This window comes from Myxocyprinus asiaticus, chromosome 33, assembly GCF_019703515.2.
Source record: "Myxocyprinus asiaticus isolate MX2 ecotype Aquarium Trade chromosome 33, UBuf_Myxa_2, whole genome shotgun sequence".
Lineage (NCBI taxonomy): Eukaryota > Metazoa > Chordata > Actinopteri > Cypriniformes > Catostomidae > Myxocyprinus > Myxocyprinus asiaticus.
In genome coordinates this window covers 12,171,312-12,184,195 of record NC_059376.1, presented here as the reverse complement: position 1 = coordinate 12,184,195, position 12,884 = coordinate 12,171,312, and the positions used below count along the sequence as shown (strand labels likewise).

Sequence of the window (12,884 nt, the reverse complement as noted above, 5' to 3'; positions counted from 1 at the left end):
GTCAATCCCTTGTGTATGGATTTTGCACTAGGGTATTCAAATTTTGTGTTAAGACCTCATTTGGGCTACTGTATTTGCCCCAGGTTATTTCTATGTTGTTTTGCTCGCAGACCATTCATTTTCAGGCTTTCTCTCCTCCCCCATTTAAGTCGGAGGAGCATGAAAGGTTACATATGCTTTGCTTGGTTCGGGCGCTGCGAGTTTATGTTGATCGTACTAACCAGTGGCGTAAGTCAGAACAGTTGTTTGTGTGATTTGGTGGCCACAACAGAGGTGTTTCTGTGTCCAAGCAAAGACTTATGCCTTATTGATGCAATTTAGAGTGCTTACGAAGCACGCGGTTTACCTTCACTTTCGAGTATTCAAGCCCATTTTACGAGGAGCATGGCATCCTCATGGGCTTTGGCTAGAGGTGTGTCCTTGGAGTATATTTGTAAGGAAGCAGGGTGGTCCTCTCTGCATTCATTTGTTAGATTTTATAATCTGGATGAGGGATTGACTCCTGCTTCCCAGGTTCTCTCTGTTGGAACAGGAGTGAATTCATAATTCCTTTTATTCAGATGCTTTAGTTCACTTGTGCACTGCTGTATGCTTGCCAAACAGGCTTAGACAGTTGGCAGCTACTGTTCGCATGGCGTGAATGTATTTATTCCCATAGTGATCATACACAGTTTGGGCTCCACAAAAGGGAACGTCTCGGTTATGTACGTAACCTTCGTTCCCGGAGGGGAACGAGATGCTGCGTAGCTGGCCATACACTCTAGCAGCTGCATAGGCTTGTGCCTTTTGCAGAAAATCTGACTCCATGGCACGAAAGCGAGTGCCTTTATGGAGTCCATGACGTAGCTCCCTAGGGGGCGTCGCTTAAGCGCCTTCAGCCAAAAAATTGCCATGATTGTATAAGGGCTTCAGACCACATGACACTCGAACGGTGTCCCATAGCGATCATACGCAGCATCTCGTTCCTCTCAGGGAACCAAGGTTACATATGTAACCGAGATATTTTCCACAGCACTGATTCAGATAAACCTCATCTTGATGATCCCATGTTAGCTCTTAAGCTTCATGAATTAGACTTCTTGATAAAAAAGTGGAGTGTGGGCTGAAATGATAAGACTGCATGTAATTGAAATGCAAGCAACACGAGACATTAAACTACGTGAATTAGATTTGCAGGCTCAGGTAAGTAAAAAAAAACCTGTTCCTAGGCCTCGTTCTAGACCTCCCTCTGCTTTGGGAGCGACAATATTTCCCATTCTGTTTATGTAGAATCTGACTTTGATGTGGGGAAGTATATTAAGCTTGTGCCCCCATTTAGGAAAGATGAGGTTGACTCATATTTCGTTATGTTTGAGCGTGTGGCTACAAAATTGAAATGACCTAGGGACATGTGGGCTTTGCTGTTACAGTTTAGTCTAGGTGGTAAAGCGCAGGAAGTTTGCTCTGCTTTACCATTAGAACAATCCCTTTACTATGAAACAGTGAAGTCTACTGTCCTTTGTGCATATGAGTTGGTCCCTGAGGCATATTGCCAAAATTTAGGTCATTCTCAAAAACCACCAAATAGACTTTTGTTGAATTCACGAGAGAGAAGAGAACACTTTTTGAGAAGTGGTGTCTTGCTGGCAAGATTACAACTTCTGAGCAACTTCAGGAGTTGATCTTGCTAGAGGATTTCAAGAGTTGTATACCAGAGAAGGTAATTGTCCATCTGAATGAACAGAAAACAGTTTCACTCACTGATGCGGCAGTATTGGCTGATGAATTTGTGCACACCGTAATGTTTTTCCAGTTCGTCAGTCCAATACTTCATCGCCAATGCCTGAGGATTTGGTGAGAGAAACTGCCCATATATTTTCACGCAGTTCTAAAAATGAGCCTAAAATAGGCTTGACTCGTAGATCTGTCTCGACGTGAAGGAGTGATTTGCAAGTTTGCTTTTACTGCCTCGATCCTGGTCACCTCATTTCAGACTGAAAGGCGTGAAAGCAGAAAAATCTGCATGCAAAGCCAAAAAGTGTTGCTTTTGTACAGTCTGTGACTCATTCAGTGGGTGCTGAAATAAAAAATTACCAGCCTTTTCTTCTAACAGGGTTAGGTAGATAACTCTGAAGAAAAGCCAGTGGTAATTTTGCGAGATACTGGAGCGGCTCAGTCATTCATCTTAGAGGGAGTGTTACCTTTCTCTGAGGAGTCGTACACTGGCAGGGATGTATGAGTGCATGGCATTGAAATGGGCTGTGTTAATGTACCTCTCCACTCTGTACACTTAAAGGTGTTCTTTTACAGTTACCTGTTGACGGAGTCAGTCTTGTTCTTGGAAATGATATCGCGGGAGGTAAAGTATTTTCTTGTCCGGTGGTGGTAAATGAACCTACCACTAAGGAATATCCTGATCTGCTGTCTCCATATTCATCTATATTCCTGGCATGTGTGGTAACTCATGCTCAGTCACGAAAGTTTGGAGATGTGATTGATCTCGCTGATACTTTTCTGATTTCCCATTCAGATCCTGTGGATTGTGAGTTTTCAGTTGGCCTTGAATTTGACACTGAATCAGAGGAGTTGTCGAGTGTTCAAGACATCCCCTTTAAAGTTGGCAAAACATTTTTTGGTATTTAAATTTTTTTTTGCCTAAAATGAGATCTGCTGTATCTAAGTTCTGCTGAACCTGTAGCGTGGAAATATCAAATCAGAAAGTCCCTACTGCACCTCTTCAGCCAATTGCAGTCATGAGTGAGCCATTTAAATGCCTAATAGTTGATTGTGTAGGACCGTTGCCTAGGTCCAAGTCTGGACATTTGTAAATATTGACTATAATAAGCGCTGCGACTCGATACCATGAACTGTCCCCTTGCGCTCACTTAAAGCCAAAGCAGTGATAAAAGAGCTGATAAAGTTTTGTACTATGTTTGGTTTACCTAAGGTAATCTAAATGGACCAAGGTTCGAACTTTACTTACAAAGTGTTTACGCAAATGTTCAAATGTACTCCACAATCCCTCAAATGCATACCAACCAGAATCCCAGGGTGCGCTAGAGCAGTTTCACCAGACGCTCAAATCAATGCTTTGCATATATTGTATTGAGATAGGAAAGACTGCGTAGATGAATCCCTTTGCTGCTGTTTGCCATAAGAGAGTCAGTGCAAGAGTCATTAGATTTTAGCCCTGCCATACTTGTGTTTGATCACACATTTCTGGCTAAAACTCCTTCCCCAGTAACAGTCATAGACTATGTTACTTCCTTTCGTGAGCGACTTCATAAGGCCTGGGAGATTGCTAAAAATCTTGGTTTGTGCAGCACCAAGATGAAGATTTGTTGCAACAAGACAAGTATAGAACGCAGTTTTCAGCCTGGCGACTCCATTTTTGTTCTTCTGCCAGTCCCGGGTATGACATTCCAAGCTAAATTTGCTGGACCATACCAGGTGGAGAAAAAACTGAGTGACACAGATTATGTTGTACTGTATGTACTCCTGACTGAAAATGAAAGAGTTGAGAATGTCACGTTAACATGCTAAAACAATATCTGGTAGGAAGGACAGTAAAAATACTGCCCCCGCTAAAAAGATACAAGCTGTTGTTGCTACCACAGCTGTCTTGTCTCCCATCTATGCTTTGGAAGATGATGGTTTGAATGTGAAGGAAAGCCAAATCGCTGCAGGTTGTTTGAAAAACTCTGAGATATTGAGTTATTTGCCAACTTATCTCTATCATTTATCTGAAAAACAGAGTGAGGATGTCATTGAGTTGTTGAGTACCCATTCTAATCTGTTCTCTGTTGTACCAAGTAGGACCACTGTAATTTCCCATGATATCGATATAGGTGAGTGTTTCCTATGCAAACAGCATCCATATAAGGTGAACCCCACAAAAAGGGCAATAATAAAGGCAGAAGTTGAGTACATGTTGTGAAACAAACTGGCCATACCCAGCTTGTGCGCTTGGAGCTATAGGGTTCTTTTTGGTAGCAAAACCTGACTCTTTGTTTCAGTTTAGTACTGATTAAATAAACAGCATAACGAAGCCAGATTCGTTTCCTCTGCCTCGCCTAGAAGACTGCATCGATAGAGTGGGACAATAGAGGTATGTCACCAAGCTTGACCTGCTTAAAGAATATTGGCAAGTACCCCTCATGCCTCGCATCTCTGAAATTTCTGCATTTGTCACCCCTGACAATTTTCTGCAGTGTACAGTCCTTGCCTTTGGAAAATGAGTTTTGTCAGGGGTGCCAAATTGTGAAGTATACCTGGATGATGTGGTAATTTATTCAGACAGTTGGGAAGACCACATGAAATTGCTAGCTCATGTACTTGACTGTCTGACTAACGCCTAATTAACTTTAAACCTGGCCAAGTGTGAGTTTGCGAGGGCGGTGGTAAACTATCTTGGTAAAAAAGTTGGTTAAGGTTGTATAAAACCAGTGGAAGCAAAAGTGATGGCGATATTGAAGTTCCCCACTCCTTGGAAATACAAGGAGCTCAGTCTTGGCTGGGTTAAGTTGCAGGTGGTGTTCCTTCATCCAGGCCGAGATGTCTGCCAAACATGACATATAATGATCATAACCCCTTGCTCTTTCTTTCTTGTATGTCAACCTCGAATCAGCGCTTGTTGCGTTGGTCACTTATTGTGCAGGAATATGTGCTTGACATACGACATGTAGGATCGGAGCAGCCAGGCAGAAGGAAATTAAGAAGAATTAAGACAGAATTACACCAAGATGGCCTATAATTCCGGGAAATTCCTCTAAGCATTAAGAAGCCAGGAATTCGGACTGGCGCCAAGGAGTCTGAGCTGACCTGCATCTTGCCAATGTAACTGTCACCAAACAAAAGAAACTTGTCCAACCATGAAGCATGGGGGTGGCAGCATCATGTTGTGGGGGTGTTTTGCTGCAGGAGGGACTGGTGCACTTCACAAAACTGATGGCAACATGGGGAAGGAAAATTATGTGGATATATTGAAGCAACATCTCAAGACATCAGCCAGGAAGTTAAACTTTGGTCACAAATGGTTCTTCCAAATGGACAATGACCCCAAGCATACCTCCAAAGTTGTGGCAAAATGGCTTAAGGACAACAAAATCAAGGTACTGGAGTGGCCATCACAAATCCCTGACCTCAATCCTATATAAAATTTGTGGGCAGAACTGAAAAAGCGTGTGCAAGCAAGGAGGCCTACAAACCTGACTCAGTTACACCAGTTCTGTCTGAAGGAATGGGCCAAAATTCCAGCAAGTTATTGTGAGAAGCTTATAGAAGGCTACCCAAAAAGTTTGACCCAAGTTAAACAATTTAAAGGCAATGATACCAAATACTAACAAAGTGTATGTAAACTTCTGACCCACTGGGAATGTGATGAAAGAAATAAAAACTGAAATAAATCATTCTCTCTACAATTATTCTGACATTTCACATACTTAAAATAAAGTAGTGATCCTAACTGACCTAAGACAGGGATTGTTTTCTACGATTAAATGTCTGGAATTGTGAAAAACTGAGTTTAAATGTATTTGGCTAAGGTGTATGTAAATTTCTGACTTCAACTATATATATATATATATATATATATATATATATATATATATATATATATATATATATATATATATATATATATTATTGTCATGAAAATAATGTCATGATGAAAATATCATAATGGTCCTAAAAATAGGCTTAATCAATTTTCTTTATGCAAAATATAATTTCTTAATTTTGTCTTTTGAGTTTGGTGTGAAACATAAGATTCATAAACAAATTGATAGTTTAAAAAAGCATTTTAATATAATAAAAATTTTAATGTCAGACGATCCTGAATGTCTGCAGCCAAACTTTTAGTGTGCATTAACAATTTATCCATAGAAACTTTAATTTAATATTTTTTAAATAAAATAACAGAAATACACTAATACATATTTGTACTCATCCTGAATATTTATAAACATGAATTTGTTATCAAATTATTTTAAAATCTGTCAGAAGATATGTGTTTTACACAGTCAATAGTTTCTTTGAAAAACTCAGGAAGATTAGAGGTTTTTAGATGTTTAATTCAAATCTCTTAATTCATTTCAACACTTTCTCTGAAATGTTGCAGTAGTGTAGAATACTACATACAGTCAAAAGACAATATTTCTGTATCATCCCTACATCCATCTTAGAGATTTCTGCTACATAAAACATTTATAATAGATTTGCAGTGGCTAATTATATCAGAACGGTTTCCTTTCAGTGACAGATCCACCTCATGATCTCCTCCTTTCTCTCTGTGTGTGTATCTCTCCCCCGTTTCCCTCTATCTGTTTCTGTCTCTCCTATCTCTTTCCCAGACACACACTGTAAATCTATATTTACAAGCTCTGGGAGGGAGCTCTACTCTCATTCAATGTAGACATGGGAGGAAGAACGAGACAAAACAGCTACAGAAAAAAGGAGAGAGGAAGCACTGACTGAGTTGTGAAACAAAAGAGACTTTCTCATTCTTTAATTTCATTCAGCCATGAGTGCTGTGTGTTACCTGAAAAGCATTGAGTGTGATGAACAGATAGGCCAGATAAACAGATAAGTGTACCAACACTCCACATATCCAGGTCAGACCTAACACTGGCAACAAGATCAGCACTGGCCGTGTTGCAACCCTGCACACACATACAAATGCAATTAAATGTTCATATGTATTAATAATATGTACAATTAATAATATGTACGATCAGATTTAAAGAGATCACTTAAAGGTGTACTTAGTAATTTTTTATTTATGTTGCACTGTTTAATATGGCAGTCATCTTGGGTTTATACTGACACCTTGTGGCATAACCAGCTGGTTTATTTACTGATATCCCGCTGCGTGCACCACTCAGCATTGCTTGCTTTCTAAAATTCAGGGTACAAATATTGACAACACTCTCACATCGCAAGCAATCAATGAAATGGTAATTATTACTGCGAAAATGACGATATTCAAAAGCTGAATTCACTGGCAAAGGCAGCTCAGTTTCATTGCATCCTGATCTATTCCCTGGGAACTAATAACAGACAGTGTATTAAAAAAACTCTCTTTTTTCAAGGACACCTCCAGGTCTCTGCTTAAATAGCTCATTTAACAGAGGCTTCAGCTTCATCCACTGTTTCATTGAAGGAAGTCTGCTATATACTACTAACAGGACCAACAAGTTTCTATGGAAAGTTAATCATAATTACATCCTATCTCCTCAAGTCCAGGTGGATGATAGAGAGACATGAGATGTGGAAAAGGCACATGTTGACAGGCATTTGTGTGATGAGTTGAACCAGATAAGAAGAAATAATGAGCTCTCGGACTAACTGACAGTCACCTCTTTATTCCAAACTGTTTTTATGTCAAAGGAAATTGCACAATAAAAAAAGTAATCACCACGTAAGATCCATTGTTTGAAGTTTTGAATCAGAACTGGGCGTCAGCATTTTTGCTCTGCGGCGAGCACTGGCCACTGTAACCATGACAACCCTAAAAAGCACCACAGAATTTACCTGAGAACAGAGAACAACATCTAACATGAGAAACTAGCACAATCACACACTTTATGGTGGTTTAAATACAAACAATTCAGTTTTTTTTTTAAACAAATCTTTAGTGGGAGAATCTCACAAAGAAACATCCAAGTCATATTTCACCCCCAAAATCAAAAGAAGAAAAAACAATAAGTGATATCTTGCATATAATGCCACCTTTTTCCTGAATCAGGAATGGTTCCATGATTCATATAGGATGCCTGCATTTAAAAAAAAAAAAAACTTTCACAATCAGTTTAACTGAATCCTCCCTTGTTCATCTTACTCAAAACAAGAGTTTTTTCAGTGCTTTCAAGCGTCACTTAATCTACTTGTGTTGGGACACCATGAAAATCTTATTTACTTTTTATTTTATTTACTTTTTAGTAACTGAAACTGGTGAGGGGATTTCTAATTCTCATAGCTTGAGGACAGGTACATGTTGAGAATGCTCTAAACTGCTTTACTTGTTGAGCAATTGCTTTGCTAATCAAAGCATTGCATTTCCTATTAGCATGCATTTAGCATGCTTGCATTCATTGTACAAGCTAGTTAATCATGGAAAGAGATTCATTTGAGTTAATTTAACATGTCTAATGTAGTTGGTTTTACTTAATTCAATTATAAGAATTACGTAAACCCAACCCTCATATAAAAAAGTAAAACCCTTCTACTTGAAATATTTAAGTTGAGATAACATAGTGGGTTTAATTTATGAAAACTAATTTTAAACACATGGAATTACTGTCTGTGATTGAATGATATTCAGCCAGACTTATTTGTGTGTGTGTGTGTGTGTGTGTGTGTGTGTGTGTGAAATAAGCATAACTAAATCCAGTGCAACAAACACTACTATAATTAAAAAGTTAAAATAAATGACTCAATATGATATAATAAAATATAATATAATATAATATAATATAATATAATATAATATAAAAAGTTTTTTAAAAGTTACTATTCATTTAATACATCAATTTATTTTCTTTACACACTTCTTTTTTTATCTCTTGACTTCAGGGTGAAATATGACCCGGACATGTTTTTGACTGTGTGTCCAATTCTGACAATTATTAATTTAGAAGATTATTCATTTTAGCATTTTTGCTGGTCAGACTACATAAAGACCATCAGAATTGAATTAGACATACTAAAAAAAAAAATATATCCAACTTTACAACTCATGAGACACACTCATTGAATGGAACTATACACTTGTTACATACTTACAGCCAAAACAAAGATAATGGGCCCTGCAAAAGCCCAAATGACATGTGACTGAATGTTCAACCAGCAATATTGCTGTGCTTTGTACCGGTTCAAAGAGGCCACCAAAGTTATAGCAACTATAACAACCAGCAGCCCTGAAAAACACAAAGCAAATAAAGGTTTATTTATTTGTTTTGTCATCTGTCAAGCAGACAAACCTTAGTGTAATTACTTTAAAAAAAATTGCACACCTCTCATAAACAAGCCACTCAATTTAAAGTACCAAGTAGGACAAATGGTGCATGATTATGCATTATGAGTTAAGTGCCTTAGCAAACACAAGTAATGATGGTTCTCACCCCAGCCCAGCACGTAGTAAAGCTTCATTCTCCTCTCCTCACTGATGTTAACAGACACAACTTTATTCCAGAGCAGTATTCCCTCCACCAGCATCCAGCAGAAGGATGACAGGTAAAATAGATGGAGGAGGGCCGTAACCAGCCAACAGGCTTCCTGAACAACACCAACATACATAAACAAGTAACTGCTGATATGCCTGTCACTAGGTTTGAGACATGGGATAAAACATTTCCCACAATTATACCTCCCATTAATTGAAAACAGCAACATTTCCAATTAATTTCATTTAATTTTATGTTAGCAAAATTATGATATTGCATATAGATTTAAAAAAAAAAACAGAAATATAAATATGTATCTTTAAAAGAATCATTACACCTACTGTCTTGACAGAAGGAAGAGGTTGATTTTAAAAATAAATATTTTTAAAAAAGGTTCCACAGCTTTGTGTCTACTTCTTCAACACCATTTCATATTTATGAAAGGTTAAAATTTATTTTCATATATAACATTTTAATCATGTAATATCAATGTCATCCTGATGGTCCTTCCCATATTTCACTTTCCCTGAACTCAGGGGTTCAAAGAGCTTTGGTGAGTTTGGTGAGTATATATATATATATATATATATATATATATATATATATATATATATATATATATATATAATCATTATTTTGATTTTTTTATGGTTTAGATAATTTTAAGTAGGTCTCATTAGTAGCAATAACACCAGAAAAACTCATGTTTTTTTTTCACTCTTCCATACAATTAGAATAAATGGGACTGAAGCTTTCAAGCTATACAAAAACAACGCAAAAGCACAATAAATGTATTGTAAAAATGGTCCATACAAAGCAAGCTCAATATTCCATGTCTTCTGAAGACATACGATAGCTTTGTGTGACAAACAGAGCAAAATTTAAGTCATTATTCACTGATAATATTTCCCACCAGTGAGCTGTTAACTTGATAACTGCTGCGGCCAGATAAATGATCCAATGAGTTATATGAATCAGTTTGATTTGTGAATGAATAATTTTGGCATCAAGGATCCAACAAGAACAAATCAGAAATTGCCGCAGACTACTTTATTTACACTTTTATGGTGCTTTTGTGTCCTTTTTGAAGTTTGACTTCTCCAGTACCCCTTCATTGTAATTGCTTGGAAAAGAGAAACCAGGACTGTCTTCAAAGTTTCTGTTTGTGCCCCACAGAAGAAAAAAGTAATACAGGTTTAGAACTACATGAGGGTGAGTAAACAATGACAGAATTTAAATTTTTGGGTGAACACATATTTTAACAGATTAAAGCAAAACAATTCCTTGATAAATAAACTTTTATTTTTACAGTTTAGTAGCCTGTTTTTTCTCAGTACAGTTAAGAAGCAGTGACAGGAACTAAACTAAACTGATTATACTAAAATACATTAATGTGGCAGAGAATATTCACAGATGTTATAAAAGTCACACCTGGTTTCCAGCAGCCCAGTCGCTGAAAATGAACAGTAACTGAGCTACAGACAGTGCCACGATCAGGTTTTTGTGAACTGTGGTGCGATCTGACTTTGGGACACTAGAGGGAGACAAAGAGACAGAAATAACACAATTCCCACACATGAACGTTAGCGGGTTGTTGGATGTGAGAGTAGCACCGTTATTTTTTGCATATTCTAAGTTTTGAAGACCCATATGAATTTGTTAACATACTCATACTCAAAGCATAAGTTTAAAATTACACACACTCACAGACATATACTCACCCAACAGCAACAAAGAGAATCAACGTGAGGATCAGTCCACATAGAGACACCCCAGAGCCAATCAAACCGAAGATCTGCAGACTTATCTCATGTTCATGACTCCACTACAACACACACAAACAGTGTCTACTGCAGTTCACATAACTACTGAAAAACTGGAAACAGTTCACCAGGGTTGTGTCAGTGCCATTCAGAATTCAATTCCTGAATTTGAATTGAGGTAGAAAAAAATGGATGCAGAACTGTAATATAAATTTGAAATTATGGAAGTGGAATTAAAATGGAATAAAACTCAAAGAAATTTATATAACTGCTGTAAGAAAAGTTTTAGCTACATAATACATTGGGCTATCTCTCTCTATTATTTTTGTTAATTGTTAATTATTATTATTATTTTATTAAATTAAATTATCCATAAACCATAAACATTTTATCATACACACAACATATGGGGTATTTTTATTGATGATATTCATAATCAACATTTGAAATGTCATTTAATTCTTCTGCTGAACACAAATGAAGATTTTTAGAAGAATATTTCAGCTCTGTAGGTCTGTACAATGCAAGTGAGTGGTGGCCAGAACTTTAAAACTCCAAAAAGCGCAAAGGCAGCATAAAAATAATGCATACGAATTCAGTGGTTAAATCCATGACTTCAGAAGTGATATGATAGGTGTGGGTGAGAAACAGATCAATATTTCAGTCCTTTTTACTATAAATTCTCCTCGTTGCCCAGTAAGTGGCAATATGCATGTAGAATGCGAATAGCCAAAAACAAAAGTAGCAGAATGTGAAAGTGAACGTGGAGATTTATAGTAAAATAAAATAATAATAATAATAATAATAAAAAAGACCATGTAGTCTTTTGTCACCATGTAGTTATTGTCAAGGCATGCTTGGACAGATCCCATCTAGTTGAATGGGGATAGACATACTGTAGATGTCCAAAACTGTCAACTCATATTATCATATTACATAAGCAGATTGTTTCACAAGCAGATGAAACATCATTACCTGGACATCATATAACTGCAACAGTACAGCAAAGTTTGTAGTGTGGTTACAGTAACAGGAAGTAGAGTTATCGTGAGTGGAAATGACAGCACAGCCTTTTGTTGACCACCCTCCCCGCTCTGGCCTGAGGAACCAGATTTAAACAGTTCAATGAAAGTAAATAGAAAAATAAAGAGTGAATGAATAAAATAGAAAATAAAAAAAATCAATAAAAGTCACTTACATCAGGTCAAAATCCCAAAAAGCACAGATGGGTTTTATTGTCACTGAAGTGTTCTAGAAAGCCAAAAAGAGAAACATTGAAGCTGAAGCCAGCTATGACAGTGATAATACCAGTTGTCCTAAAACCCACACATTCTGCAAAATCTCCTTTAGTGTTCCATTGAAAAAAAGATGAGAGAATTTTTCCTTTTTGGGTGAACTATAACCTTAATATTGCTAAAATTATTTCATAAAACTTTCACTGGTATTTAGAGCCCATTATATTGATGTCTGACTGACTATAGCCAAAGGTAGTTTCACATATAACGTTGGAAAATATGCTGAGAAACTGAAATTACACATGAAATGTCATTTACCTGACTCCTGTGCTGGAGTGTGAAGTGTATGGCCATGCTGATTGGCTGTCCATCTCCCAACACTGTACTGGAGATGATTGACGAACCCAAGACTGTTCCCCGATAACTAAAATATAATCACATAATCCCAGTACAAATATGACAATAAAGTATGACACTGAAAAAGAAGATTAACTCAACAGCAATTCTCCATATTATAGAGTGAACAGACCATGACTTACCTGTGATAACCATCCGTGACAATAGGCAAAAAGGTAATGTTCTCCTCTCTTTCTGAGAGGCATTTCACAGTGCTGTACCATGTATTCAGTAAAGTCACCTTTTTGAAGCCTGAACAAGCACAACAAATACACATTAAGAGAAGAAAATTGCAAAAGGTTATTGTGCATGTCCAGCTTCATCTAAAAACTCCTTGCTTATTGACTTTC

At 37.2% G+C, this 12,884-nt stretch overlaps 1 protein-coding gene across 7 annotated transcripts in view; it reads right to left on the bottom strand.

Moving 5' to 3' along the window:
- LOC127424302 (adhesion G-protein coupled receptor D2-like) overlaps positions 1 to 12,884 on the bottom strand; it is a 43,282-nt gene that overhangs the window by 15,447 nt on the left and 14,951 nt on the right. For 6 of the 7 annotated variants that reach the window (XR_007894446.1, XR_007894447.1, XM_051669350.1 and 3 more), the window contains 10 exons: positions 12,678 to 12,786; positions 12,457 to 12,562; positions 12,102 to 12,154; positions 11,879 to 12,002; positions 10,862 to 10,965; positions 10,572 to 10,674; positions 9,099 to 9,252; positions 8,761 to 8,894; positions 7,394 to 7,509; positions 6,518 to 6,638 (listed from right to left, as the gene is read on the bottom strand). Coding sequence is in view for 5 of the 7 variants with exons in the window: in XM_051669350.1 (XP_051525310.1) it covers positions 6,518 to 6,638; positions 7,394 to 7,509; positions 8,761 to 8,894; positions 9,099 to 9,252; positions 10,572 to 10,674; positions 10,862 to 10,965; positions 11,879 to 12,002; positions 12,102 to 12,154; positions 12,457 to 12,562; positions 12,678 to 12,786 (1,124 nt within the window). In the remaining 2 variants the exon portion in view is untranslated. Of the gene's footprint in view, positions 1 to 5,810; positions 6,420 to 6,517; positions 6,639 to 7,393; positions 7,510 to 8,760; positions 8,895 to 9,098; positions 9,253 to 10,571; positions 10,675 to 10,861; positions 10,966 to 11,878; positions 12,003 to 12,101; positions 12,155 to 12,456; positions 12,563 to 12,677; positions 12,787 to 12,884 lie in introns of those variants that run through there. The other variant, XM_051669354.1, reaches the window with a different exon arrangement.